This window comes from Vulpes vulpes, chromosome 14 (genome assembly GCF_048418805.1).
Source record: "Vulpes vulpes isolate BD-2025 chromosome 14, VulVul3, whole genome shotgun sequence".
NCBI lineage: Eukaryota > Metazoa > Chordata > Mammalia > Carnivora > Canidae > Vulpes > Vulpes vulpes.
Genome location: NC_132793.1, coordinates 110,394,900 through 110,419,508, shown reverse-complemented (window position 1 = coordinate 110,419,508; position 24,609 = coordinate 110,394,900). Strand labels below are relative to the sequence as shown.

Here is a 24,609-nt window from a genome sequence, read left to right as displayed (position 1 = left end):
AAGGCGTCCACTGAGGACTGGGGTCAGGGGGGAAAGCCTGGTCAGGCAAAAGCCTCCTTCACCAGTCTGCACAAAGCAACCACCACACAGTGGACAGGTCATGGAGACAGTGCTTTATTCAGCCTTCATACATTGAACTAAGCATCCAGCCACCAGCACAGAGATGGGTCTAGATGCACAGTCTGGCGGGACGTAAGGGCCCATGTCACAGAGCCAGGGGGCACCTGAGGCCAGGGCTTGAGCTCTGGAAGGCCCATGTCCATGTGGAAGCTGGCCTCACAGTGACACCACCACACCCACAGTCCACGGTCCACCCTTCTGCTGCAAAGGTAGAAGCAGACCTCAAAGCAATGGCAGACGCTCCAGCAATTCTGACAGTTACCACCTTGACTTCTGATGCATCACATGGTTCAAAAATCTTACTCGGAGCTATTATAGGAATATTAATTTGGCATTTTAATAAAAACACTATTTCTAAAAAAAAGAAAAGAAAGAAAAAAGAAAGATGTTTATACACAGCCAGGGAGGAAGTGGTTCTCAGGTGGAGCCGGCCCTTGGACCACAGGATGTCCCAGAGACAGAGCTGGTCTCAGGATGTCCATGGGTTCCTGCCCTGCCAGCCCAGGGCCCCACTGGGAGAACCACGGCCTGCAGCTTATTCTCAAAAATTACAAAGTGCCCTTCATTTAAAAACAAAAAGTCTGGATTTCAATATTCCAAAAGGGCTCCAGAAGCCACATGCCAATTTCCGGAATCCCAACTGACGACATGGGTGCTCAGGTGAGGTGAAGGATGAAGCATGTGCTAGGAATTGGCTTCCTTTCCATGCAGGCGTCCACACCACAGGCTTCTCCTCCTGAATTGCGGAAAGGCCATAAGTGCAGCCACACAACATAGGTGGTCAAGACACAACCGCCTCAGAAACCTTATTGCACAGAACTCTGATTTCCAGGTCCACTGTTTGTGGTGCCCACCCCCGGACATGAGCTTCAGCTTCAAGAAATAGCCAAGGACAGTAAAAGGCCACACCACACTGAGAAGGGCACCTGCAGCAGGCCACGGCCACCCTGGCAAACACCTCCGGCCTACATGCAGGTGAGCGTCTCTCCCAGATGATGTGGACAAGCTGGGGGTGGGGGGCTGGGGGAGGAGGTGGTGTTCCAGAGCAGGGAGTGCCGGGCTGTGGCAGTGACCGCGTCGTGGAGATGCCCAGGGCACCCAGCCAAGGTGGCAACGGTGAAGACGGGAGTTGGGCACAGCTGACAGGGCCCCTAAGCACTGCTCACCAGAAAGACAACCGCCATCCTCGGGGTGCACGGGCAACCCAAAATACACACATATACTTCCTATGGCTCAACACCAGGCTACTAAAATAGTATAAGGTAATTCATAAATATTTTAATTAAGCATCTAGAATATATATCTTTCTCAAATAATCGAAACAAAAACCCTTTAGAACCCGATACTTTACAAAGGTTTACATTTAAGAATACATAATCTTATTCCTATTTTGTCAAGTTTCCTCTTTAATGGCTGAGTAAAAAGTTTCAAGTAATTTAGAAGCCATCCTTTCTGGGACCTCGTCCTCTGTTCCTGGCTCACCTGGCCACTCTTGTTCCCATGTCTTTCAACTCCTATGCCTGCATTCCCCCAAGAGAACGTTCTACCCATTAACGGACCTGGCCTCAGAAGGATGAGTCCAACACAGCTGAGACCCCAGGGCACAGCCCTGCCTGCCCCCACAGAGCACCAAATATCCGAGCTGCCAGGTGCCAAGGCGGCTAGACGCCAAGCCCTCTGAGGCTATCTTGCTCCACCCCAGCATTTGCCAGGCAAGCCTGACACTTCCAAAGCCAGGGGAGTGCCTTTCTGGAAGCCCCTCAGGACGTCCCGCCGCAGGCCCAGGAGCAGACACCAGCCTGCTGGTTCCAGAGGAACTGGGAGTCACATGGAGACCCCGACACTGCACAGCTACCCTGGGGCACGGTTATGTCTGCTGAGAGCCCCCACCATCCTGGGGCCCAACACCCACACGGGTGATGAGGTGCTGACACCCTCAAGGTGGGAAACTTTCTAAAAACCACAAGAGCGTGATAAATTAGTTGAATGGAAAGGCTTAATCTCCAAGTTCTTCATTACTATCTCTCTCAGCCTCAATCACATCAGCTATTCTAGGTCAGACAGGCTGTCATTTGTGGAAATTCTGTACTAGTTAACTGGTTAAAGGGTTAAGGTAAAATCAAAGGTTAAACCAAGTAAGAGCTGACACGCACAACAGGGGACTTGCACAAGGCACCATGTTCCTGTCAGAGAGCTGTGGATTTCCAGAGGCTATTAGAGACACTTTTGCAAATGAGCGTGAAGCAGTGCCATGTACGGTGATGGTCAGGAGTTGCGTCCACTGGCTGACGGGCACATCTTCTCCAGAGCCGAGCAGGGCTGTGTGTCGCTAATCCCCATCTGCACACCTCAGGCTCCATGGGCACAGGGAGTCCACAAGGCTGGTCCTTTCTCCTCCGGGGACAGGCACCAGCAGAGTGAAGCCCATGCAGGGGGTCTGGCCAGGCTCACTCTGGAGCCAGGAGGCCTGTGTGCAGCCGATGGTGGGCTGCCCACATGACCACCGTGGCTGGGGCCACTGTGTGAATCCAAACATGATTCCCGGGAAGGGTTCAGGGATTCCAGACTGAATCAATCTTCATGGAATGATGAAAATTAAAAATTACTTGATTATGGAAGTTTCTGATTTATTCCAGACAAAATATTAGATCTGTCACTAAGAATCACATCACAGCCATCACTATCACAGCAGGGCCGGCAGCTGGCGCTGTAGGGGTCCCTAATTCTTTACTTCGGCAGCCTCCTTCTCCGCCTTCTCCTTCGCCTTCTCCTTCTCCTCCACCTTCTCTTCCTTTTCCAGCAGGGCCACGATCTCAGCCACCTGGCTGGTGGAGATGTGGACATCTTCCTTGTCCACCAGCTCAATCACCTATGCACACAAGAAAGGGACAGGGGCTCAGGGATGGCCTGGACCCTTGCAGCACTTTCCCCGCAGGGCACACAGCGGAGTCAGAGCATATCTCCGTCATCCCAGAGAAGAGCCACTGGGGTGCTCCAGCATCAGACCCCACCAGACCTTAGGAGGCCCACGGGGTCCAAAAGCCCCAGGCCAGGTGAAGAGCTACGAGGGAGAGGGGCTCAGAGAGCAGACATGGGGATGAGGGTCACAGCTCTGTCAAGGGCTAAGGATACGGGCATGCAGGGCACAGGCCTCCCAACTGCCATCCACACCACAGATCTGGCCCCAAGGAAGGGGCGGCTGACGTGGGCTCAGGCCTCCCAGCCCCGGCTGCTGGCAAAGCAATGGTGTCCAGCATATGCACCTGATGATGCCTTGTCTTACAAGCGGACTATAGTCAGTCAACAGCTAGCTATACTTGGTAAATGTGTGAAAAAAAATCACTATCTGGACACACTGGGAGCCATTTAGACACTGTGAAGGGGTGCTCTCCTCAGACCCCCTTATGAAAGTGGAAGCCCATTCCAAGTCTCTCGGGCTGCCCAACACCAGGTACCTGAGTGTTCCCCCATTTTGCATCCCACCCCCCACCCCTACCCCCCGCCCAGGAATTGGGCGACCCCTGCTGAAGCCTGGCTCTGGGAACGGTCTGACGCCACCATCCTCTGAGGTCTGGTGCCCCAGGGGCACTGCTGCTACCACACTTCCCAGACCGCACCGTGGCCCACTGGATGCTTCAAGCAGATGGGCTGCTCTTGGTGGACATTAACTATGCTTTTCTTCATTTCATGTGAAAAATAAGCCAAGGGTTTAGTGTGAGGACAGAGACAGGGCCACGTGTGGACAGTGCCCTCCCCAGAGTGAGCCCTCAGCTGGTCTGTACAGCCCCAACCCAGTCCCACCAACTCACCTTGACGAGGTCATCAATGTTGATCTTGCCGTCCTTGTTTTCATCCAGAGCTGAGGCCAAACTCATGAGCTTGTTTTCTGGAATGTGCTTGATTTGCTTCATGGCACTGATGAGCTCATTGATGCTGATGACATTGTCTCTGGGGGGGGGGGGGGGGGGGTCGGGACACACGACACAGCCTGTATGTGGCACCACCAAAGCCTCACCAGGCCTCCTATGGGTTGGACCCACACAACCTCTTCTTCCAGAACTCCCTTGCCCCTGCCTGTGGAAACGCCCAACCAACTCAGACGCAGAACCAGAAGCCTTCACGCATGTGTGCTGTACCCGGGCCAGCCTGGTCTCTCCACTGCTGCTGAGGACAGAGTCCCATGGGTACTGGGCAGCGCTCCTCAGGCCAGTCTGTGCTGGGGCCCAGGTAGGAGGGTCCGAGTATGGCTGTGCTGCCTTCTGACCAGTGAAGGCAGGCAGGCACACAAAGCATAGCAGGTCAACTCAGGAAGCGACATGGACCACGTCTGGGGGTGATGGCCTCCGAACCTGAGGACCAGCCTACCTGCCCCCTTGGAGACGTGGGAGCTAAAAGCAAAGTGCCCAGCCAACAGGAGCACCGGTGCCAGCTGCTACCACCTGGCAGGGCTGTTTCACCAGCCTGACCACTACTCACACAGCGACCAGGGTGGGGGTCGTCATGAGCGCCACTCTGTGCCTGTGTGAAGGGCATTCAGAAAGAGAGAGAGGAGGGCCCAGGGGTCTCCAGGGGAGCTTCCAGTCCTATGTATATTCTGGAAAGGTGATGGCAGCCTGGAGAGGTGTGTGGCCCCTGGTGGCCGGGGGCGGGGGGGGGGACCAGCCAAGCCAGGGCTGTGGTCCTAACAGTGGCCAAAGTGTGTATGTGTACGTGTGTGTGATGAGATGATTCCGAGAGCTACTTCAGTAAAATGGTTACCCACAAGTGGAGACTGAGGTGTGGCTGGGCTTCTGCCCAGAACTGCTGGCTCAAAGGGCAGGGGATGGGCATCATAGCTGAGAAATGCACCACATGGATAATAAGTCTGAGAGCCTCCCTGTGCCTGACCTCCATACCACACTCACCCCACAGGCGGGCTCTCGGCGGCAGGGCCCAACTTGCCAGCCTTCTGGTCCATCTCCAGCTGTGAGAGCAGGCTATCTATCTGCCCGATCATCTGCTGCACCCTCTTCGTCAGCCTCTTGCTGGCTTTAGACTCCTCCACATAGATCTCTTCGCCAGTCTTTGAAAGTTCCTTCTTGATCTCTTGCAAGTCCTAATGAAATTATTTGGTTTTAAGAGAATGTCTTAAAAATGGAGCAGAACCCACTCACCCCAGTCACAGAGCTGCAAAATCCTATCTGTATCCCTCAAAAAAAATTTTTTTAAGATTTTATTTATTGGGGATCCCTGAGTGGCTCAGCAGATTGGCGCCTGCCTTTGGCCCAGGGTGCAATCCTGGAGTCCCGGGATCGAGTCCCACATCCGGGCTCCCGGCATGGAGCCTGCTTCTTCCTCTGCCTGTGTCGCTGCCTCTCTCTTTCTCTGTGTGTCTCTCATGAATAAATAAATAAAATAAAATCTTAAAAAAGATTTTATTTATTTATTCATGAGACAGAGACAGAGAGAGAGAGAGAGAGAGGCAGAGACACAGGCAGAGGGAGAAGCAGGCCCCATGCAGGAAGTCTGATATGTGGGACTCGATCCCTGGACTCCAGGATCATGCCCAAGGGCGAAGGCAGCACTAAACCACTGAGCCATCCAGGGAACCCCTATTTGCTCTTATTTTTGCACTCAAATATTATTCCTATAGTAAAGGAAATGGCATCTATCTGAACCTCAACTTTCTTCATATTTGTTAAAAAAACAGAAAGATATGAATGAAAGAATCAAGGAAGAGAAAGTGATTTCTTAAATCCCAAGTCTTGACTGTCCCCATGAGCAAGCATCACAAGGAGGAATGGTTGGTGGGGCTGGAGACAGGGAAAGGGCGCTCAGGCTTACTGGTGAACTCCTAATTTCCAACAGAAAACCCATCACAGCAATAGGGTTGCTATAAAAATGGCTAATTATTTTTCCAATCTCAAACCTAGTCAAATTTTCCTAATGGATCTGTGAAAACATAGTTCTTTTATAAAGCAGGGTCCAAAGCCCAGGTGGGGCTTGAGTTCACAACCCCAAGATCAAGTCACACGCTCCCATTGAGCCAATGAGTGCCCCGAAACAGCTCCTTTCAATCAGATTCAGAAATATTATTTATAAAAGACATATTTTCTTAAAAAAAAAAAAAAAAGACCTAGGTATAAGAAAGAAGTGTCTTCTGGGGAAACACGAATAAGAAGAGTTTATTTATGAAGCAGCCAGACTATCTGTCTGGCACCTTCGCAGGTCCACACACTGCCAGGGTGCATACCCCACCCAGAGCAAAGGGCCCACCTCGCTGTAGTCCTGCACGTCCTCCTTGAGTAGCTCCAGCTCCTCCTTCTCCTTCGTCAGGGACGACTTCTGCTCCTTCAGCTTCGAGCAGGCATTGCTCAGTATGTCAATCTCCTCTTTTGTTATTTCCTCTTCCTACAAAGAAGACACATGAGCACCCCCAAAGGACACCCAGCTGGAGGGAAACCATCACTGCCTCCCCTCACCCCCGGACTCAGCGCATCTTCTATCCACACCGTCTGCTCCTACCGTGCCTGGTAGAGGCCTGCAGACGTGCACAGTCCCCACCCTCGCCCCTGCAGCACCCCGCATGCCAAGTGCACCCATGCTGTGTGCATGTTGGATACACACATGAATTTGTGAAATCATCACACCTGATAGAGACCTGTCAGCTGCCCCAACCATTTCTATCCCCAGGCCACCACCTTGGAGCTGCCTTCCAGCAGGTCACACAATCACACCCCAGACTGTGAGCTCATGCACAAAGGGCATCGTCGGCCTCTTACTCAGAGACCCATCCGCATTGTCTCGTGCCCCTAGGTGCTTAATGGCATCCCATCCAGAGCACAGACCAAATTTGCTCATCCACCACCAGCTATTTTAGCTCCTCTGAATTTCCATATACATTTTATTAACTTATTTTTTTAAAGATTTCACTTATTGAGAAAAAGAGAGAGAGCTCAGAGGGAGGAGGAGACTACACCCTGAGCAAAAAGCTTGATGTGCGGGATCCCTGGGTGGCGCAGTGGTTTAGCGCCTGCCTTTGGCCCAGGGCGCGATCCTGGAGACCTGGGATCGAATCCCACGTCGGGCTGCCGGTGCATGGAGCCCGCTTCTCCCTCTGCCTGTGTCTCTGCCTCTCTCTCTCTCTCTCTCTCTCTCTCTGTGACTATCATAAATAAATAAAAATTGAAAAAAAAAATTAAAAAAAAAAAAAAAGCTTGATGTGGAGCTCAATTCCAGGACCCTGAGATCATGGCCTGAGCTGAAGGCAGACACTTAAATAAGGCCCCCAGGTGCCCCTCCATATACATTTTAGAATAAGTCTGCCAATTTCAACAAAAAAGCCTGCTGGGATTTTGATGATTTTGAATCTACGGCTCAGTTGCAGAATTCCTATCTCATCAGTGAGGACCCCCTGCACCCACGAGTGCAGGAAATCCATTTGAGTGAATTACCCTCAACAACACGATAACATTCACTGCACAGTTCTTCATGGCTACTTTCAAATGTGTCCCTAAGTGGCTCACTTCAGGGGACTGTAAACGATATACTTTTGAAATTTCAATTTGATTGCTCATTACCGGTACAGAGCAGCACAGCTAATTTTTAGCTGCTCACATCCTCTGTGAAGAGGCAGTTTCACTCCTTCCTTCCAACTGTGTGGCTTTATTCTTTTCCTTCCTAATCCTGGCCAGAACCTCTGCACAATGCTGAACAGAAGCAGTGGGAGTGGACGCGTGCGCCAGCACCCTGCCATCAGGGACCCAGCTATCTGCAGCTGTTTCCACAGATGCTCTTCATCAGGTTGAAAACATTTTCCTCTACTGGCTCACCAAGAAAAATTTTTTTTTTTTTTTTATCAGGAACAGATGCTGGATTCCGTGAAACGCTTTTTCTGCATTTATTGAGATGATCACATGTGATTTTTCTCTTCACTCTGTTCATATACTCATTACATTAACTGTTGTTTTGTATCCTCTGGACAAGCCCCAGATCATGACAGATTACTCTTTCTTACAGAGTAGCTATATCTGATTTGCTACAAGTTTTTTTTTTTTTTTTAAGATTTTATTTATTTATTCATGAGAGATGGGGGCGGGGGGCACAGGCAGAGGGAGAAGCAGGCTCCATGCAGGGAGCCCAATGTGGGACTCGATCCCAGGTCTCTAGGATCACGCCCTGGGCCGAAGGTGGCGTTAAACTACTGAGCCACCTGGGCTGCCCAGCTATAAGTTTGTTAAGAAATTTTTACACTTGTGTTCCATTCCTCTCCCGTGGACCTGGTACTGCTATCAGCTAATGCCCATCTCAGAATGAGCTTGGACACTCCCCCTGCTCGGACTTTCTGGAGACAGTCTGCATAGCTCTGCAAGGATCTCTTCCTTACATGTCAGGACTCACCAGGAGCTTCACCCATGAAGTCACATGGGCCTGGGCTTTCTCCTACAAGAGCTACCAGACTGCTCTCCTCACAGGGGCAGAGCTATTCAGGTTTCTTGCCCCCACGGCAAATGGGCACCATGAACCTGTGAGGTCACACCGCCGATGGGGCCAAAGGCACTCGTCCTTCCTGTCCTTACGTATCTTTCCAGGGACACACGCCTGTCACTGAGAGTTCTGTAAAGGTCTGGGCTTCCTGCTAAGAAATCCTCGGAAAAAAAAAAAAAAAAAGAAATCCTCGGCAATCCTTAGTTCTCCTGACAGTCCTACAGTCCCTTCATATCTAGGCCTTTATTCCCTAGAAATGGGATGCATCTGTTTCCACAAAGACAGCCGACGGTGCACCAGTCCTATTGGATGACAGGCGCTGCTTCTCCCTGAGCTGCGCTCCATGGGCCCAGTCAGGCTCCATCTCTGCCCATGTCTTAGTCCTGCACTGCCTCAAAAATGACCCTGATACCTTGGGCCTGACCCTTCCCTGGGTCACCCTTTGAGCGAGCATGGCCCCTCTTCCTCCAGGCCTCCTCCACAGGCCAATGCCACCACAGGGTTGTTTCCATCTGTCTCTGAGGCCATGTCCCAGGATGGCCCTGGCCTCCTCCACAGGCTTGTCCCATCCACTGTCCTGCGCCTAAACACACGGCCTCTGAGCCTCATGGACTATCTCAGGCAGCAGCACCAGCTCCAACGTGCCAGCCCTGGTCTTCTTGTGCCAACGGTCCAGATCTCCCCAGAGACCCAGCTCTCCTTGCTGCCTGCTCCAGCGGGGTCCTTCCTGCCGCCCCTTGCAGGTCCACCCTGAGATACCCGCAGGGGAGTTTCTCCTTCCACCTCCACTCTACACTGGCTCCCACAAGGCCACGGACTGCCTCACCCTACCTGTGGGAGTCGGGTTTTTAGGCCTCACCCATCCAGCCCCTCAACACCCCTGACAAAGCCCACCCTCTCCTGGATGCAACCCTCCCCCCATGAGCAGTTGCCCCCACAGCCTTGTCTCTCCTCTGACACAGAGGCCACCCTCTTCCGACCTCAGCTGAAACCCCCCCGCCCCCACCATGAATCCGCCATCCCGGGGTCTCTCCTGCTCCAGCTGCCAAGCTGACGCTGCCATCTGCCTACAGAGTCTTCCTGTACCCAATACCCAGGAGTTCAAGATGGAAGGTATCCCATGTGGGGGAGCAGGCTACAACCAGGACAGTGAGGCCACCCAGAGATGAGTACTGCTAGGTGCACAGCACATCGGGGTGGGGGTACCAGGGCAGGTGACAAAAGTGGGCCTGTGGCGAGAGAGAGAGAGAGAGAGAGAGAGAGAGAGAGAGTGTGTGTGTGTGTGTGTGTGTGTGTGTAGGTATGTGCACAGTAGCTTCCCTCCTCCACAATGTCCAGCCTAGCCAGTATGGGACCTGAAATACCTGCCTTCAGGCGGGGATGCCCTGCCATTACAGGTACAGAGGGCTGTGGGCCAAGCAATGGGTGCCTCAGCGTGCCAGTCGCTCAGGTATGGAGTGCACCTGGCTCTTCTCACACCACACCACACCAGGTCTCTCCAGAACATCTCCCCGCTGCAGCCTCACCCTCCTCAGCCTAAGCCAGGCCAAAGCACTGCAGGACCACCCCCCCCTCCCGCCAGCCAGCCCCCTCTTCACTCTCCTGTGAGGCTTTGACAGCCTCTGCTCTGGTGTGCGTGCAGTTACCTTCAAGCCTTCCAGGACGGGGGCAGTGTCCTGCAGGGCCTCTGACGGCAGGGTCACCTCAGGCACTTCTGGCTGCAGCTTGGCCACAGACCTCCCGGGGGCAGCTTCTGCCACCACGTCTGGCTCCACCTCCTTCTGAAATGCAAGGCCATTGATGCCTCAGCATCACCTGTCACCCTGGCATCCATCCCGGAGTGGCCACAGCGGCATGGATGGCGGGCATGCTCTTGACAAGCCTGCCTCGTGCTGCTGGAGGTTTGTCGGAGCCTGCTAGCTGGCCATGGGAGACGCACCTTCTGGGAAGCATCCCTGCAGGACTCCACGAGGCACATTTACACAACTCACGCAGCGCCCCAGGTCAACTGTGGCCCCCTCCGAGACGGTACCGGCACCTAATTCCATCTCTAGGCCTCCCCTGACAACTGTGCAAAGCTGCCCCACGTCTAGAGCTCACACCTCGAGGATACCCACAGTCCAAGCCAAGGGACCAGCACACATCACCCAGAGTGCAGCCCCCTACTTCAGAGCCACAGCCCTCTGCCCCGAGCGTCCCTTCCCCCACCGTGCCCCCCACCATTCCAAGACAAAAGGAGACGGGCCACAGAGACCTAGATGCGTTCCACAGGTTCTGGAAGAGCCTGAGCAGACAGCCCCCATGTGGCACCTGCTCCACTGCGGCACCCTGCTTACCACTGCTGCCTCAGAGAGCCTCTGCAGCTCCTTCTCCCGGTGCTCCTGCTGAATGGCCGCCTCCTCCTGCAGCGTGGCCTCCAGCTTTGCCTTGTTGTCCACCTGCTCCCCTTCCACTTCAGCCACTTTCACCTGTGCTTCCTTTGCCTTCAGAGAGGGGACACCTGTGAGGGGCGGGAGGCGCCTGCGGCCCAAGTGCTCGCCGAGGCACGGCAGGTTCAGCCATAGCCAGAGAGACCCATGCAGTACCCCCAGCCCACCTACACCACCCCATGTGACAGCCATCAGGGCTTCCAAGGGGAACAGAAACACTGCTGGGCCCTGACTGTTGCCAGCACCGCCAGGCAGCCGAGAGCCAAGTGGGGGGTGAGAGGGCTGCTTCCAGAGCCGGCCGCACAAGGGGTCTCCTGGCAGCACATACCACGATCTCTGGGAGTGTCTGCAGCGTGGACTTGAGCTGGTCGGCAGGTGAGAGGGTGTCTGGGAGGTACATGGCCCGGGACAGGATGAGCAGCGACGTTGGGATCTCCTGATGCAGGTGCAGCTCCAGCCACTGCAATTGGGAGTGGAAGACACAGACTCGCCTGCTAGCCATCCCATCTGCCTGTCTTGGAACCTGGACCCTAGAACTTTCCTCTCTGTTCTGTCTGATGGGAAAGGGGGACTTGAGTAGGTGGGCGCACTAGGTCACTGAATGGAGTCCTCCCCAAAACAAGAGTTCTCAATTTCTACAAGGCCTATCTACCGCTGCCGCTTCTGACCCGATGCCCGCCATGGTTGACCAAACACAAGATGCTTCAGGATCACGAATGAGCACCTGCAACATGGCTGCTGGGCTCAGAAAGCACTGAGCAAGATGACCAAACTCTCCGGTAATGAAACTCTTCACTTACACATTTTTTATTTTATTTTACTTTGGGGGTGAAGGGGACAGAGGGAGAAGGAGAGAAGCAGACTCCCCGCTGAGTGTGGAGCCTGACAAGGGGCTCGATCTCACGACTGAGATCATGACCTGAGCAGAAATCAAGAGTGGGATGCTCAACTGACTGTACCACGCAGGTGTCCCTTGAAGCTCTTCACTTACAAGTGGCACAAAACCCACAAGGGTGGCATCCCCCGCATGCCTACAAAGGACCCAGCGGTATTTGAGGGGTATTTTTTTTTTTAAGATTTTATTTATTTATTCACGATAGACATGGGGGGGAGGGGCAGAGACACAGGCAGAGGGAGAAGCAGGCTCCTTGTAGGGAGCCCAATGCAGGACTCAATCCTGGGACTCCAGGATCACACCCTGAGCCAAAGGCAGGCGCTAAACTGCTGAGCCACCCAGGGACCCCCAATTTGAGGGGTATTTTAGTGACACAAAGACAATGTTTTTTTTTTTTTAATTTTTTTTTAAAATTTTTTATTTATTTATGATAGTCACAGAGAGAGAGAGAGGCAGAGACACAGGCGGAGGGAGAAGCAGGCTCCATGCACCGGGAGCCCGATGTGGGATTCGATCCTGGGTCTCCAGGATCGCGCCCTGGGCCAAAGGCAGGCGCCAAACCGCTGCGCCACCCAGGGATCCCACAAAGACAATGTTTAAACTGACAAGGAAGAAACCCACACACTCTGATTTCCAACAGTGTCCCAAATTCACACATGTCCCAGCTGTGCTCAAAGAAGGCTGGGAACAGGGATGCCTGGGTGGCTCAGTGGTTGAGCATCTGCTTTCAGCTCAGGGCATGATCCTGGAGTTTTGGGATTGAGTCCCACATTGGGATCCCTGTGAGAAGTCTGCTTCTCCCTCTGCCTATGTCTCTGCCTCTCTCTGTCTCTCATGAATAAATAAAATCTTTAAAAAAAAAAAAAAAAAAAAGAGGGCTGGGAACAATCCCAGGCACACTCAGGGAGGACACAGGGACATTCACCCTACAGAGGAGGTTCCACCCGGGGGATCACATACTAAACACCATTTGTTTTAAAAGAGAAGAAGCAGGTGGTAACACATTTCTGTCTACATGTAGAGGAGAACCACCAAGGAGGGAGTTGGCCTTGTGGGTCAAGTTGGAGGCGGGCCGGCTGGCACAGGCAAACCTCATGTCTTCCAGTGTGATGGCTGAATTGCTGTGAATGTGGCCGCTCCAACATCTAACCTACTCGAGATGATGCCAGCTGCAGACCTGGCCTTTGGACTCTGACCAAGGACCCTCTGAGAAAGTGAGATGCAGCGGAGAGTGGCCCTCAGGATGGCCGTTGGGCTGGCCTGGGTCCTATTTACCCAAAGGTCCTTGGTGTCAGTTATGAGACAGACTGGAATTTTAAGGGAAGTTAACCTAGTCCCCATCTGTCCACACGGGACCAGAAGGCGGCAGTAAAAGTGTTAATATCCACTGAGAGCAGGTGAAAAAGACTACAGCTGTGAATGCAGGGGGCGTGTCAGGACATGACTAACCAGGTTACCACAGACCCTGGTCCAGGCCCCAGCCAGGTTGGAGCCCAAGGCCAAAGAGGCACCTCACCAGGCCTGGCGGCCACTGGAGCTTCAGAAAAGTCCTTCCACAACAAGCCCATCTATGCGAGTCCGACAGAAGAGGAAGCCCTTCCCCCACACACCTGCTTCAGCTGGTCCCTCAGACGATCCTCCGTGACGCCAAGGGCCCGCATGCCTCGTGCCCGACACGCTGACTGCAATTCCTTGACATTCAGGCTGTCCACCCCTTCCTCAGCGATCAACTGTAAAAGAGAGTCAACTAGCCACATGTGGCAAGGTCAATACAGAGTAATGGTGTTTATGTTAATGTGCCTGGGAACAAGTGTCTAATTGTAAGACACTTTCCTACTCTGCCTTCCCAAGCACAGGATGAAGCACCACCACTAAGCTGTGTGTCTGCTGTGACCAGAACCATGTGACAGAGTGGGGACCTTGGGGAAGCATAGCGGCCAGGACTAAAGCAGCCGAGAAGCAAAGCAGCTCACCTCTGCCCAGGCACTGCTCAGTCCTCCTCCTCATGGTCACCCGTTTTCCTTCCTGCACCCCATGGCCCTCCAGCATGCACAGGACAGCAGGTCTCCTGCCTCAGCCAAAGGCCCCCTCCCCTCCTCCGCAGCCCAAGGTCACTGTGATCCAAGTGAGAAAAGCAAACCAGAGTCCTAGTGATAGAGGACAGAATGTCAAGAACACTTTGCAAGGGTGCACCTGCCACGTCAGTCGGCCCCATACAGCCTCACAATGACCCTGTGAGGGAGACTGCACCATGACTCCCCTCTTCTGAATGAAGCTTTCCATTCTGAGGACTGCAGATTAATGTGCAAACATAACCAATGGGTTTTCTCCCAATGGCAATGCTCAATTGCTTACAAAGTCATAGCCAGCACTGTGGCAGGAGACCATTCTGTCCCTACAAGGACCTAACGCTGCCCTCTTATAGACACACTCCCACCTCCTGAACCCCTGGCGACCACCAATCTGTTCTTCATTTATGAAAATTTTTTAAAAAGATTTTATTTATAAGAGACACAGAGAGAGGCAGAGACACAGAGGGAGAAGCAGGCTCCATGCAGGGAGCCCAATGTGGGACTTGATTCTGGGACCATGGGATCACGACCCGAGCCAAGGGCAGATGCTCAACTGCTGAGCCACCCAGGCATCCCATTTCTATGATTTTGTATGTGAGGCATGTCACATGACGGGGATCACAGAGCATACAGCTTCTGGGGATTCCCTGAAGACCTGTGCAGACAGCCAGCTATGCCTGTGAGTGGTAGATTCTCCTTCTGTTATTGAGTTGCACCACACCCTAGAACATCCTGGTTTGAAGGAGCTGGGTTTTCCCAGTTTGGGATTATTGCAAAGGGTAGGAACCTCAGCCCCCATTGCCCACTTAAGGCACACTTATCTCAGCGTCTCCTTCCTGGGGAGCCACACCGCACAGCACTATCACTACTTCAACCATACTTAATTTATAAGGCATACAAGAAGAACAGTCTATTGGATTTCCTATATTTTGCTTACCACGTTCAAAATGTTTTCTTTGTTTAAAAAAAAAAATAAATAAATTTTTTTTTTTTTGTTTTCTTTGTGCTCTAGGGTTCCTCCTATTATAGCTGCCCCGTGAACAACACAGGCTTAAACCGTGCAGGTCCACTCATGCTTAGCTTTTTCTCGACAAAGGACAGCACTGGAAATGTCTTTTCCTTAAGATTTTAATAACATTTTTTTTAAATTTTTTTTATTTATTTATGATAGTCACACAGAGAGAGAGAGAGAGGCAGAGACACAGGCGGAGGGAGAAGCAGGCTCCATGCACCGGGAGCCTGATGTGGGATTCGATCCCGGGTCTCCAGGATCGCGCCCTGAGCCAAAGGCAGGCGCCAAACCGCTGCGCCACCCAGGGATCCCCTTAATAACATTTTCTTTTCTCTAGCTTACTTTAAGAATACAACATATGATACATATCATACACAAAGCAGGTATTAATGAACTGTTTATGTCATCAGCAAGGCTTCTGGTCAACAGCAGGCTATGAGCAATTAGATTTTTTGGGAGTCAACAGTCATACATGGAGGGCCTGGCTGTGCCCCCTTCCTGCCTACCACTGAGGGATATAGAGCCAGAACACTCCCTCCACTTGTGTTTTTAATGGGGTCAAATCCAATCCTGGGCATTTTGTTTCTCTTCCTGAGAAGGTAACTTCAAACACTACAGAGCAAAGGATCATAAAAAGGTGTGACTGTAAATGTCACACTGTTTTATACACATTCACAATGTACCTTTGCTGCCTTCTATATAATTTATTTTGTAACACATTACTGTAGTTGTAAACAACTTCTGTACTGTAACATCGCTTATGTATAAAGAAATTAGTGGGCTCCAATGTCCCTAACCCCCATATTGTTCAAAGGTTGACCATATCCTTTCCGATTAGAGACCCTCCTTTAGGAGGGTCTTTGAGGGCAGATCCGCTGGTGGCATGTCTCTTAGTTTTCCTTCTTCTGCGAATGTCTTGATTCCCTTCTTTCTTACAGACTATTTTCACTGGTCATAAGATTTTTTTCAGCACATGAAAAATATTTTGCCACTTCCTTCTGGCCTCAACAACTTCTGATGAGCAGCTCATTGTCCTTTGTGTCATCTTCCCTGTGGGCTGGACGCCGGGCACATGCACTGCTGTCAAAATTACCTGTCTTTAGTGTTTGATGATGATGTGTCTTCTTGCGGATTTCTTTGGGTTGATTCCATCTGAGCTTCACTCAGCTTCTAAAATGGGCTAAGTGTTCAGCTGTTATTTCTTCCAGCACTTTCCCAGCTCTGCCCTCCCTCCTCTTTCCACAACTCTGACAAGTACGTTAGATGTTTTGCTTTAGTTCCACAGGTGGCTGAAGCCCTGCTCGGTTTTTTTAAACTATTTTCTCAGGCATTCAGATGGCTGATTTTCATTGTTTTATCTTAAAAGCTTACTGACCCTGTCTCTTCTGTTCCCTTCGCTATAGAGATCATCCATTGAGCTTTTCACACTTTTTAAAAGATTTTTACTTGAGAGAGCGCATGCACACAAGCAGAGGGAGCAGCAGATGGAGAAGCAGACTCTTCAATGAGCAGGGAGCCTGATGTGGGACTTGATCCTGGGACTCTGGAATCATGACCTGAGCCAAGGGCAGATGCTTCACTCACTGAGCCACTCAGGTGCTCCTAGCTTTCTACTCAATTTTATTTTTCACTTCCAAATTTCGATTTGGGGGGCACCTGGGTGGCTCAATCAGTTAAGCATCCAACTCCTGGTTTTAGCTCAGGTTTTGATCTCATGGTCATGGGATCAAGCCCAACGTTGGGCTCTGTTGCTCAGTGCAGAGTCTACTTTAGATTATTTTCCCTCCCCCTCTCTGCTGACTCATGCTATTGCTTTATCTAAAATAAATAAAATCTCTATTAAATTAAAATCTTGGGATCCCTGGGTGGCTCAGTGGTTTACACCTGCCTTTGGCCCAGGCGTGATCCTGGAGTTCCGGGATCAGGTCCCGCATTGGGCTCCCTGCATGGATCCTGCTTCTCCCTTTGCCTGTGTCTCTGCCTCTCTCTCTCTCTCTCTCTCTGTGGCTCTCGAGAGTAAATAAATCTTTAAATAAATAAAATAGGGCAGCCCCGGTGGTTCAGCGGTTTAGCGCCACCTTCAGCCCAGGGTGTGATCCTGGAGACCCCGGGATCGAGTGCCGCATCAGGCTCCCTGCATGGAATTTGCTTCTCCCTCTGCCTGTGTCTCTGCCTCTCTCTCTCTCTCTCTGTGTGTCTCTCATGAATAAATAAATAAAATTGACTAACTAAATAAATAAAATAAATTTCCATTTGAACTTTCTGATTTTCCTCTGCTAAGATTATGTTTCCATGTAGCTGTATGACGGCTGTTTTACAATTGTTGTCTAGTTTTCACTTCTCTGTTGTCTCCATTTTTTACTTTTCTTACTCACTTTGAGAGCCTTCGGTTTTATTTATTTATTTATTTGAAAAGATTTATTTATTTATTCATGAGACACACACAGAGAGAGAAAGAGAGGCAGAGGCACAGGTAGAGGGAGCCCGATGTAAGACCCGACCCCGGGTTGCCAGGATCACACCCTGGGCTGCAGGCGGCACTAAACAGCTGAACCACCAGGGCTGCCGGGTTCTTTTTATTAAGCAATCAGGTTCCACGCCCAGATGGAGCCCAATGTGGGGCTCCATCTCACAACCCCGAGATCCAGACCTGAGTTGAAATCAAGTCGGATGCTCAACCGACTGAGCCACCCAGGTGCCCCAAGAGTCTCTTTTTTTTTTTTTTTTTTTTTAAAGATTTTATTTATTTATTCATGAGAGACACAGGCAGAGGGAGAAGCAGGCTCCATGCAGGGAGCCTGACATGGGACTCGATCCCGGGTCTCCAGGATCAGGCCTTGGGCTGAAGGCGGCACTAAACCGCTGAGCCACCGGGGCTGCCCGAGCCTCTGGTTCTTAACATGAGGAGTGATTTTTCAGTTTAAACCCAGATGTTTTGTGTATTAAATATGAGATTCTGGACATCGTCTGTCTTAGCTGGCTTCCTCTGACAACACCCTGGCATGGGAGCGGCGAGAGATGTTCTAACCAACTTCTATAGATTTTGTGATTGATGATCTGGCATCTATTGATCCAAACTAACAAGACTATATGGCTGAGATCTCCTCTGCGGCCTGGCTTTCATGGGAATGCAAGAATTCTGTCTCAAACTCTGAAACCACAAAGCTTGAGCCCCATGTATCACTTGCCACCGCTGGCTTCTCCTTCCACACTAGAAATAAAGGCCAAGTCCCAGGTCCTCCCTGGTTCCCATGTGTGTCAAGATCTCATCTGGCCCTCAGTGGGCCTATGCCCCCATTTCTGGGGGAAATGTGAGTCATAAGCTCCCTTCAGTGGCTGAGCTCTCTGTGCTATCTCTCAGTTATATCCACAAATTACATCCATGGTACAGTCTGGAATAGGTAGGGTGCTGCCTTATTGCTGCCAGGCTCTCCATTCAGCCTCCACTGAGCCAGTTTCCCACCAGGGCTCCACATACCTCCTGGGCTAGGAGGGGCAGGCTGGCCCCACCTGGTTCTAGACACCATCCCAGTGGGATGCATGGGGAAGGTTCTGGAACTGTCAGGTGGAGGTGGAAGTGGAGGTCCTGGCCCTTGCTGGTCTACTTGACACTGTGCCCAGGAGGAGGAGGGGCAGCTTGTTACCACTGGCTGGGAAGGAAGGAGCCGCTCTGGTCAGCTGGCCTTCCCTGACACCATCCCAGCTGTGACATCCTGAAGAGGGTGGAGGTCTCAGCCCTCAGCCAGCAGTACATGTGGTCGGGGTGACATTATGTCCCCTGGTGTCTGCCTGGGGCAGAGCAGCTGCCATCTGAAGTCCTCTGTATGAAGCAGCCCTTTCCCTGTCCTCTGGCCAGAGACAGCAAGTTTGTTAGGGGTTTTTTGGTTTGTTTTTTTAAAAAAAATTTATTTTTAAGTAATCTCTACACCCCACATGAGGCTCAAACTTACAACCCTGAAATCAAGAGTCACACACTCCATGGAGGGAGCCAGCTGGGCACTCCTGTCAGGGCTCTGCAAGTCTATGCTCGGAAGTACCTCTTCAGGGTGGCCTCTTCAGCCTCCAGGCAAAAAGACCCACCTGGTTGGTCCTGGGCTGCCAGGGTCTTCTCCCACTTAAAGTCTTCTTGTGTTTGTTTTTTACTTAACACCCAGGAGAAAGGATGCCTTTCCACCTTCCCAACAGTGAAGGTCTGTGGAGGTCTGGCTGCTGTCTTATTTCATAGGATTCTGGCACAAGATCACAGAGCACGTGAGTGGCCAGGACTCAACCCTAGGCCACCTGCCTTTAAGCTTCCTCTCCTAAGGTGGGGCAGTGGAGGTTGAGGGTAGCATGCTACAGGCTCTCTAGGAGTGAGGCACATCGAGGACCGCCCAAGTCAGCTCCTCACTCTATCTCAGTGGATGTCCTGAGCACCCTCCTACACACAATTTGTACCATGTTGGAGAAAGATTTCTTTTCATTCTTAAATGCAGTGATACTCTGCTACTTTTAGCTCGAATAAGGAGCCATTCTCATCAGACCAACACCCCTACCGAGAGCTACTAGAAAGCCAGATAAAGCAAAATAAACACAAATCCACATCTGGGAGGCATCAGAAAGCTAACGCAACTAGGCTCAGGGACAGACAGCTTTATGTGGACCAGGAGAGACCAGGTGACCAAGGAGGTGGGAGTCACTGGGGACCCAGGAACACTTGCCAACTCTTAAGGCAAGCTGAGAGTCCTGTCCAAACAAAGGCCACTGCCGAGAGCCAGAGACATCTCGCTGGCTAAGATGACAGCCAGAGACGAGAGGTTGCTCAGCAGACAGGATAGGAAATAACCGTGGTATCAGGCTCTCCCACTAAGCAGCCAGAGCCAAGAAGCTAAGCAGAAAACCCTCACAAAGCAGAGGGGCCTCCAAGGGCTCTGTTATGGAGGTGGCATGGTGGGAAAGGGATGCGGTACAGCTGCAGGCCCAGCCCTGAATCGAGGTCAGTGACTCTAAGGGGACCAGGCCCTTCTATTACAGAGTGGAGTCGGGTGGACCCTCCTGGGGCAAGATAGCAATACCTGGAACCTCAGAAACTTTCCACAGACAATGTCTGCCTTCAGGAACAACGAGATACTACAAACACACAATCCCAAGAAAACAAAACGAAACAAAAAGGACCTACAGACCACAGTTACTAGAATAATCAGGCAGGAACTCTGATGAGCTATTCCAGAAAAAGGAGGACAAATGGTCTGGGACTGAGGCTAAACACCTCTGAGGTGGGCCTGCAGAGCTATCAGAACATCAGACACCTCAGATGCAAAGGCGAAAGGCACTACTGGAGAAAAAGAAGAGTGTTTTAGGAGCTCCTCCTGAGAAAAGTGCACAGGGGACACACGCAGCAGTGGGTCTGTAGCCCCTGGGATGTGGGCAGGGCAGGTGGGAGGGCACAGCACAGAGGTCAGCACAGCCCCTGGAGCAGTCTGCTTGCAGGCAAGACTTGCTTCTGACCTCCTGCCCTTCTCCTTGAGAGCCCCAAGTGTAGGTCACTCTTTTTATAAAAACTATCAAAGATCTGGAACAAAAATCCATGTTAAAGAATGTGTATTACAGCTCTGTTTAAAGTAGCAAAATATTAGCTAAACTGATGCTTAATAAATTACGATGTGTTCACATAATGAAACATCAAGCAATTGCTGCCATTTATCCTTTTAACAAATACTCAGTGACATGGGCAGGTCTCCTAATGTCATGCCAGGTGACAAGCTGTTGGGCTGTACAGTTCCAGCCTTGTTCCAGTACATGTACACTTACATTCAGGCTGTGTGCAGAGCACCAAGCGGGCAAACAGGCACAAAATGCCAACAGCTACAGTCTGGGCAAGACAGGACAACAAGGGATTTGATCCTCCTCTATCGTCCAGGACTACCAGGGCTTTACAGTGAGGACAGCTGCTGCTTTTGCAACCAGAAACCAAAGGTACCTGGAAAGGCAGAGCCTGAAATGCAGGCTGCTCACCTTGTCGTCAGCCTTGATAGACCGCAGCCTCATGGTGAGCTGGAAGCGGAGGAAGTTGTTGGTGCCAATGGACTGGAGCTCCAGCAGCTTGCAGAGGGCCACCAGCTGAGGCCGTGTGAGGTTATCCAGGGTCAGCTCATCTTCAAACAACTTGGAAAAACGCAGGATCTCCTCATTACTGGGTCTCTCACCTGTCTCTCGGATCTGCAGGAACAATCACATGGGTCACCCACTGGGTGGTGGGGGTGTGTTCCCCAGCGCCATCCACCGTCTTGGGTCACAAGCCTCAATAAAAGAAACTAAGGAGGATCAGCTGGAAGAGCCCCTCCTTCAGACCCACTTTGTTCTCTGCTCCTACTGGGGAGAGCAGCCCCTTGGGGGCTCCCCATGGGGGATGCCTCCAGGTAGCACGCACTGGCTGGCCCCTTTCCTGCCCATGCCATTAGAGCCAAGGTTGCTAACTGGCAAGAGGTTCCCCACTGTGGCTGTAGCTGTGCAGTAGCTCTGGGGATCTGCGCCCTCCTCTCCCAGCCTGGCCCCCCAGCTCATCACAACTGCAGTCTTCATTCCTCATTGGCCAAACTCTACCTCCCCTGGGGCTGCTACCAAGTCTGGAGACACAGGCAAATAATTCTGAATGTCAATGTGGTTTAAGCTCTCAGGAGAGGATGGGGGGGTGGGGTGCTTCTGGTGGCCCCCCCCCCCGCCCCCACAGCACCAGCCCATGCTTGTCTGGGAGTTCCTCTTGCTTTGTGAGGTCAAGAAGAGGGAAGAAAGGAAGCAAGGCATGTCCCCATGTAACGCAGGGCAGCCCTGAGGCTCTAGCCAGCATACTGGACCAGTGGGCTGAGGCCAGCACGGCTCTGAAGCATCATGGTACCTTCTGGAAAAACACAGAGAAGTCTTTGGTGGCATTCCCCTTGGCTGCTTTGTTCTTCAGGGCCATCTCTTCAATGGTGTCCTGGAGAAACTTGGCCAGCTCCAGCTTGACCCGCAGCTCCTTCTTCAGCCTCTCCTCCTGTGAGGTCAGAGAGGGGGTGTTTCACTCCTCTGGCCCCTACCCTGGTCCCCCCCATGGCCTCCTGGATGGCACCAGTCAGGGCAGCTGCTGCCACTGTTCCGATGGAAACCCCTCAAGCCAGTGCCACCCACATTTCCCTGAACAGCACTAACTCCCACCCATTCTAAGACTTCTTCTTCTATTTCATGGTTTCAAAAAATATTTGTGTGGCCTTTTGGAGCAGGGACTGCGTGGTGTGAACCAAGTCCATGAGCATGGAGGGCAGTGCAGCTGCCACCAGCTGGGCCCCAGGGCTACAGCAGGTCTGCCCTGCCTTCCATGGGTCTCACCCCCGACCAGCAGCCTCAACCTGTGGCCTGAAGAGGTGGGCAGGTGAAACTGTATTCTAAAACATGTTTAAAGAGAAATATCTCCAAAGCCCATCCTGTACTCGTCACAGTGTGGCATGACTGAATCATGGAGGAGATGAGAACGTCAGAATAACGCCCAATCTGCCCTGGAGCGAGCTCTCTGCCCCCAGTTCCCCATTACCTTGATGGACTGGGTCTCAAACGTGGATGGCAACATATTGGGGAAGAGCTTCACAGCGACAGGAAGCAGAAACTCCATGAAAGGCACCACCACAAAGACCAGGAAGGGGACCAGGCGGAAAAGGTCAGCGCATATCCGGAGAAACTGGGAAAAGGTGGAAGGGATCAGAGCCCCGGTATGACCACACTGCTCCCGCCACCCTCAGGGGTGCACCGCACCTAACGCCTGGCAGGGGTCAGCCAGAGTGCTACGTTCCAAACAGCCCAGCCAGCTGCTCTCAAAGCCAACTCTTCCTCCCAAGACTAAGCCATGGGAAGACAGTCTTCAGAAAGGAGAGGTAGAAGCTGGCCTGAGGAGTGGACCACCTCCCATCACACACCACCCACTGGGGAATCCTGCTCTGCAGACATGGCTTGACACCGCCATGGTGCTGCCCACTGGCCTGCAGGCCAGCGGGATGGGAGCAGCAGGCGACGACTGGCTCTTGCTGGCAGCAGCAAGGGCCACCAGGGGAGTATCATGAAATGCTGGATACCAGGATGACCTCTCCATCCCTGGTCATCTTTGCTCTGCAGTCACTTCTGTCTGGTGCTAAGGGGGCCACACCAGCTTTCTTCTGTTAGCACCACTTCCCTTTTCCTACTGTTTCACTTCCAATCTATTTGTGTCTTTACATTTAAGGTGTTTCTTGTAGACTGCATATAGCTGGGTCTTGTTTTTTTTGTTTTGTTTTTATCTAATCTTACAATCTCAACCATTTAAGCAATAAAAAAAAAAAAAAAAAAAAGGAAAACCATATAATCACCTAAACAGATGCAGGGATGTCTGGGTGGCACAGTTGGTTATGCGGCTGACTCTTGATCTCAGGGTTCTGAGACTGAGCCCTGTGTCGGGCTCTGCGCTGGGCAGGGAGCCTGCTTAAGATTCTCTCTCCCCTCTTTAAAAAAAAAAAAAAAAAAAAAGAGAGAGATCCCTGGGTGGCTCAGCGGTTTAGTGCCTGCCTTCAGCCCACACATGATCCTGGAGACCCGGGATCAAGTCCCACATCGGGCTCCCTGCATGGAGCCTGCTTTTCCCTCTGCCTGCGTCTCTGCTTCTCTCTCTCTCTCTCTCTGTCTCTCATGAAAAAATAAAATCTTCAAAAAAAAAAATTCTCTCTCCCTCTCAAGCCTCCCAAAAAAACCAAAACAATAAAATACTGTAACAAAAGATACCAAAATAACTGACTTTGGTAATCTCCAAGACACAAGATCAATATATAAAAATCAGGGATCCCTGGGTGGCGCAGCGGTTTAGCGCCTGCCTTTGGCCCAGGGCGCGATCCTGGAGACCCGGGATCGAATCCCACATCGGGCTCCTGGTGCATGGAGCCTGCTTCTCCCTCTGCCTATGTCTCTGCCTCTCTCTCTCTCTCTGTGTGTGTGTGACTACCATAAATAAATAAAAATTAAAAAAATATATATATATAAAAATCAGTTGTACTCCTGGGGCGCCTGGGTGACACAGTCAGTTGAGTGTCAGTGAGTCTTGATTTTGGGTCAGGTCCTAATCTTGGGGTTGTGGCATGGAGCCCCCTATTGGGCTCCATGCTCAATGGGAAGTCTGCTTGGGATTCTCTCCCTCTGTCCTTCCTGTCACCCAAGCATACATACATGCTCTTTCCCTCTCAAATAAATAAATATTAAAAAAAAAAAATCAGTTGTACTTCCATATATATATAGTACACCCTGAACAACACAGAAGTTAGGGGCAGGGACCCTCCCACCCAGTCAAAAATTCACACAGAAATTCTGACTCCTTCAAAATTGCTAATAACTTACTAATGACTGATCAACAGTTGATTAACACACATTTTCTATGTCGTAGGTATCTTATGCTGTAATCTTACACTAAAGCCAGACAAAAGGGGCACCTGAGGGGCTTAGTTGAGCATCTGCCTTTGGCCTAAGTCATGATCCTGGGGTCCTGGGATGGAGTCCCACATCTGGCTCCCTGTGCATCAGGGAGTCTGCTTCTCCTTCTCCCTCTGCCCTTCCCCCCAACTCGTGCTCGCTCACTGTCAAATAAAT

At 51.5% G+C, this 24,609-nt stretch overlaps 1 protein-coding gene across 1 annotated transcript in view; it reads right to left on the bottom strand.

The window, feature by feature from the left end:
- Nucleotides 1-98: 98 nt before the first annotated feature.
- LETM1 (leucine zipper and EF-hand containing transmembrane protein 1) overlaps nucleotides 99-24,609 on the bottom strand; it is a 42,109-nt gene continuing 17,598 nt past the window's right edge. The window contains exons 4-14 of the mRNA XM_072737719.1: nucleotides 22,541-22,684; nucleotides 21,869-22,006; nucleotides 20,989-21,192; nucleotides 13,521-13,640; nucleotides 11,344-11,475; nucleotides 10,923-11,069; nucleotides 10,233-10,367; nucleotides 6,376-6,510; nucleotides 5,025-5,215; nucleotides 3,930-4,068; nucleotides 99-2,989 (exon numbers count right to left, since the gene is read on the bottom strand). Coding sequence (XP_072593820.1) covers nucleotides 2,840-2,989; nucleotides 3,930-4,068; nucleotides 5,025-5,215; nucleotides 6,376-6,510; nucleotides 10,233-10,367; nucleotides 10,923-11,069; nucleotides 11,344-11,475; nucleotides 13,521-13,640; nucleotides 20,989-21,192; nucleotides 21,869-22,006; nucleotides 22,541-22,684 — 1,635 coding nt within the window. The 3' untranslated portion in view covers nucleotides 99-2,839. The remainder of the gene's footprint in view (nucleotides 2,990-3,929; nucleotides 4,069-5,024; nucleotides 5,216-6,375; nucleotides 6,511-10,232; nucleotides 10,368-10,922; nucleotides 11,070-11,343; nucleotides 11,476-13,520; nucleotides 13,641-20,988; nucleotides 21,193-21,868; nucleotides 22,007-22,540; nucleotides 22,685-24,609) is intronic.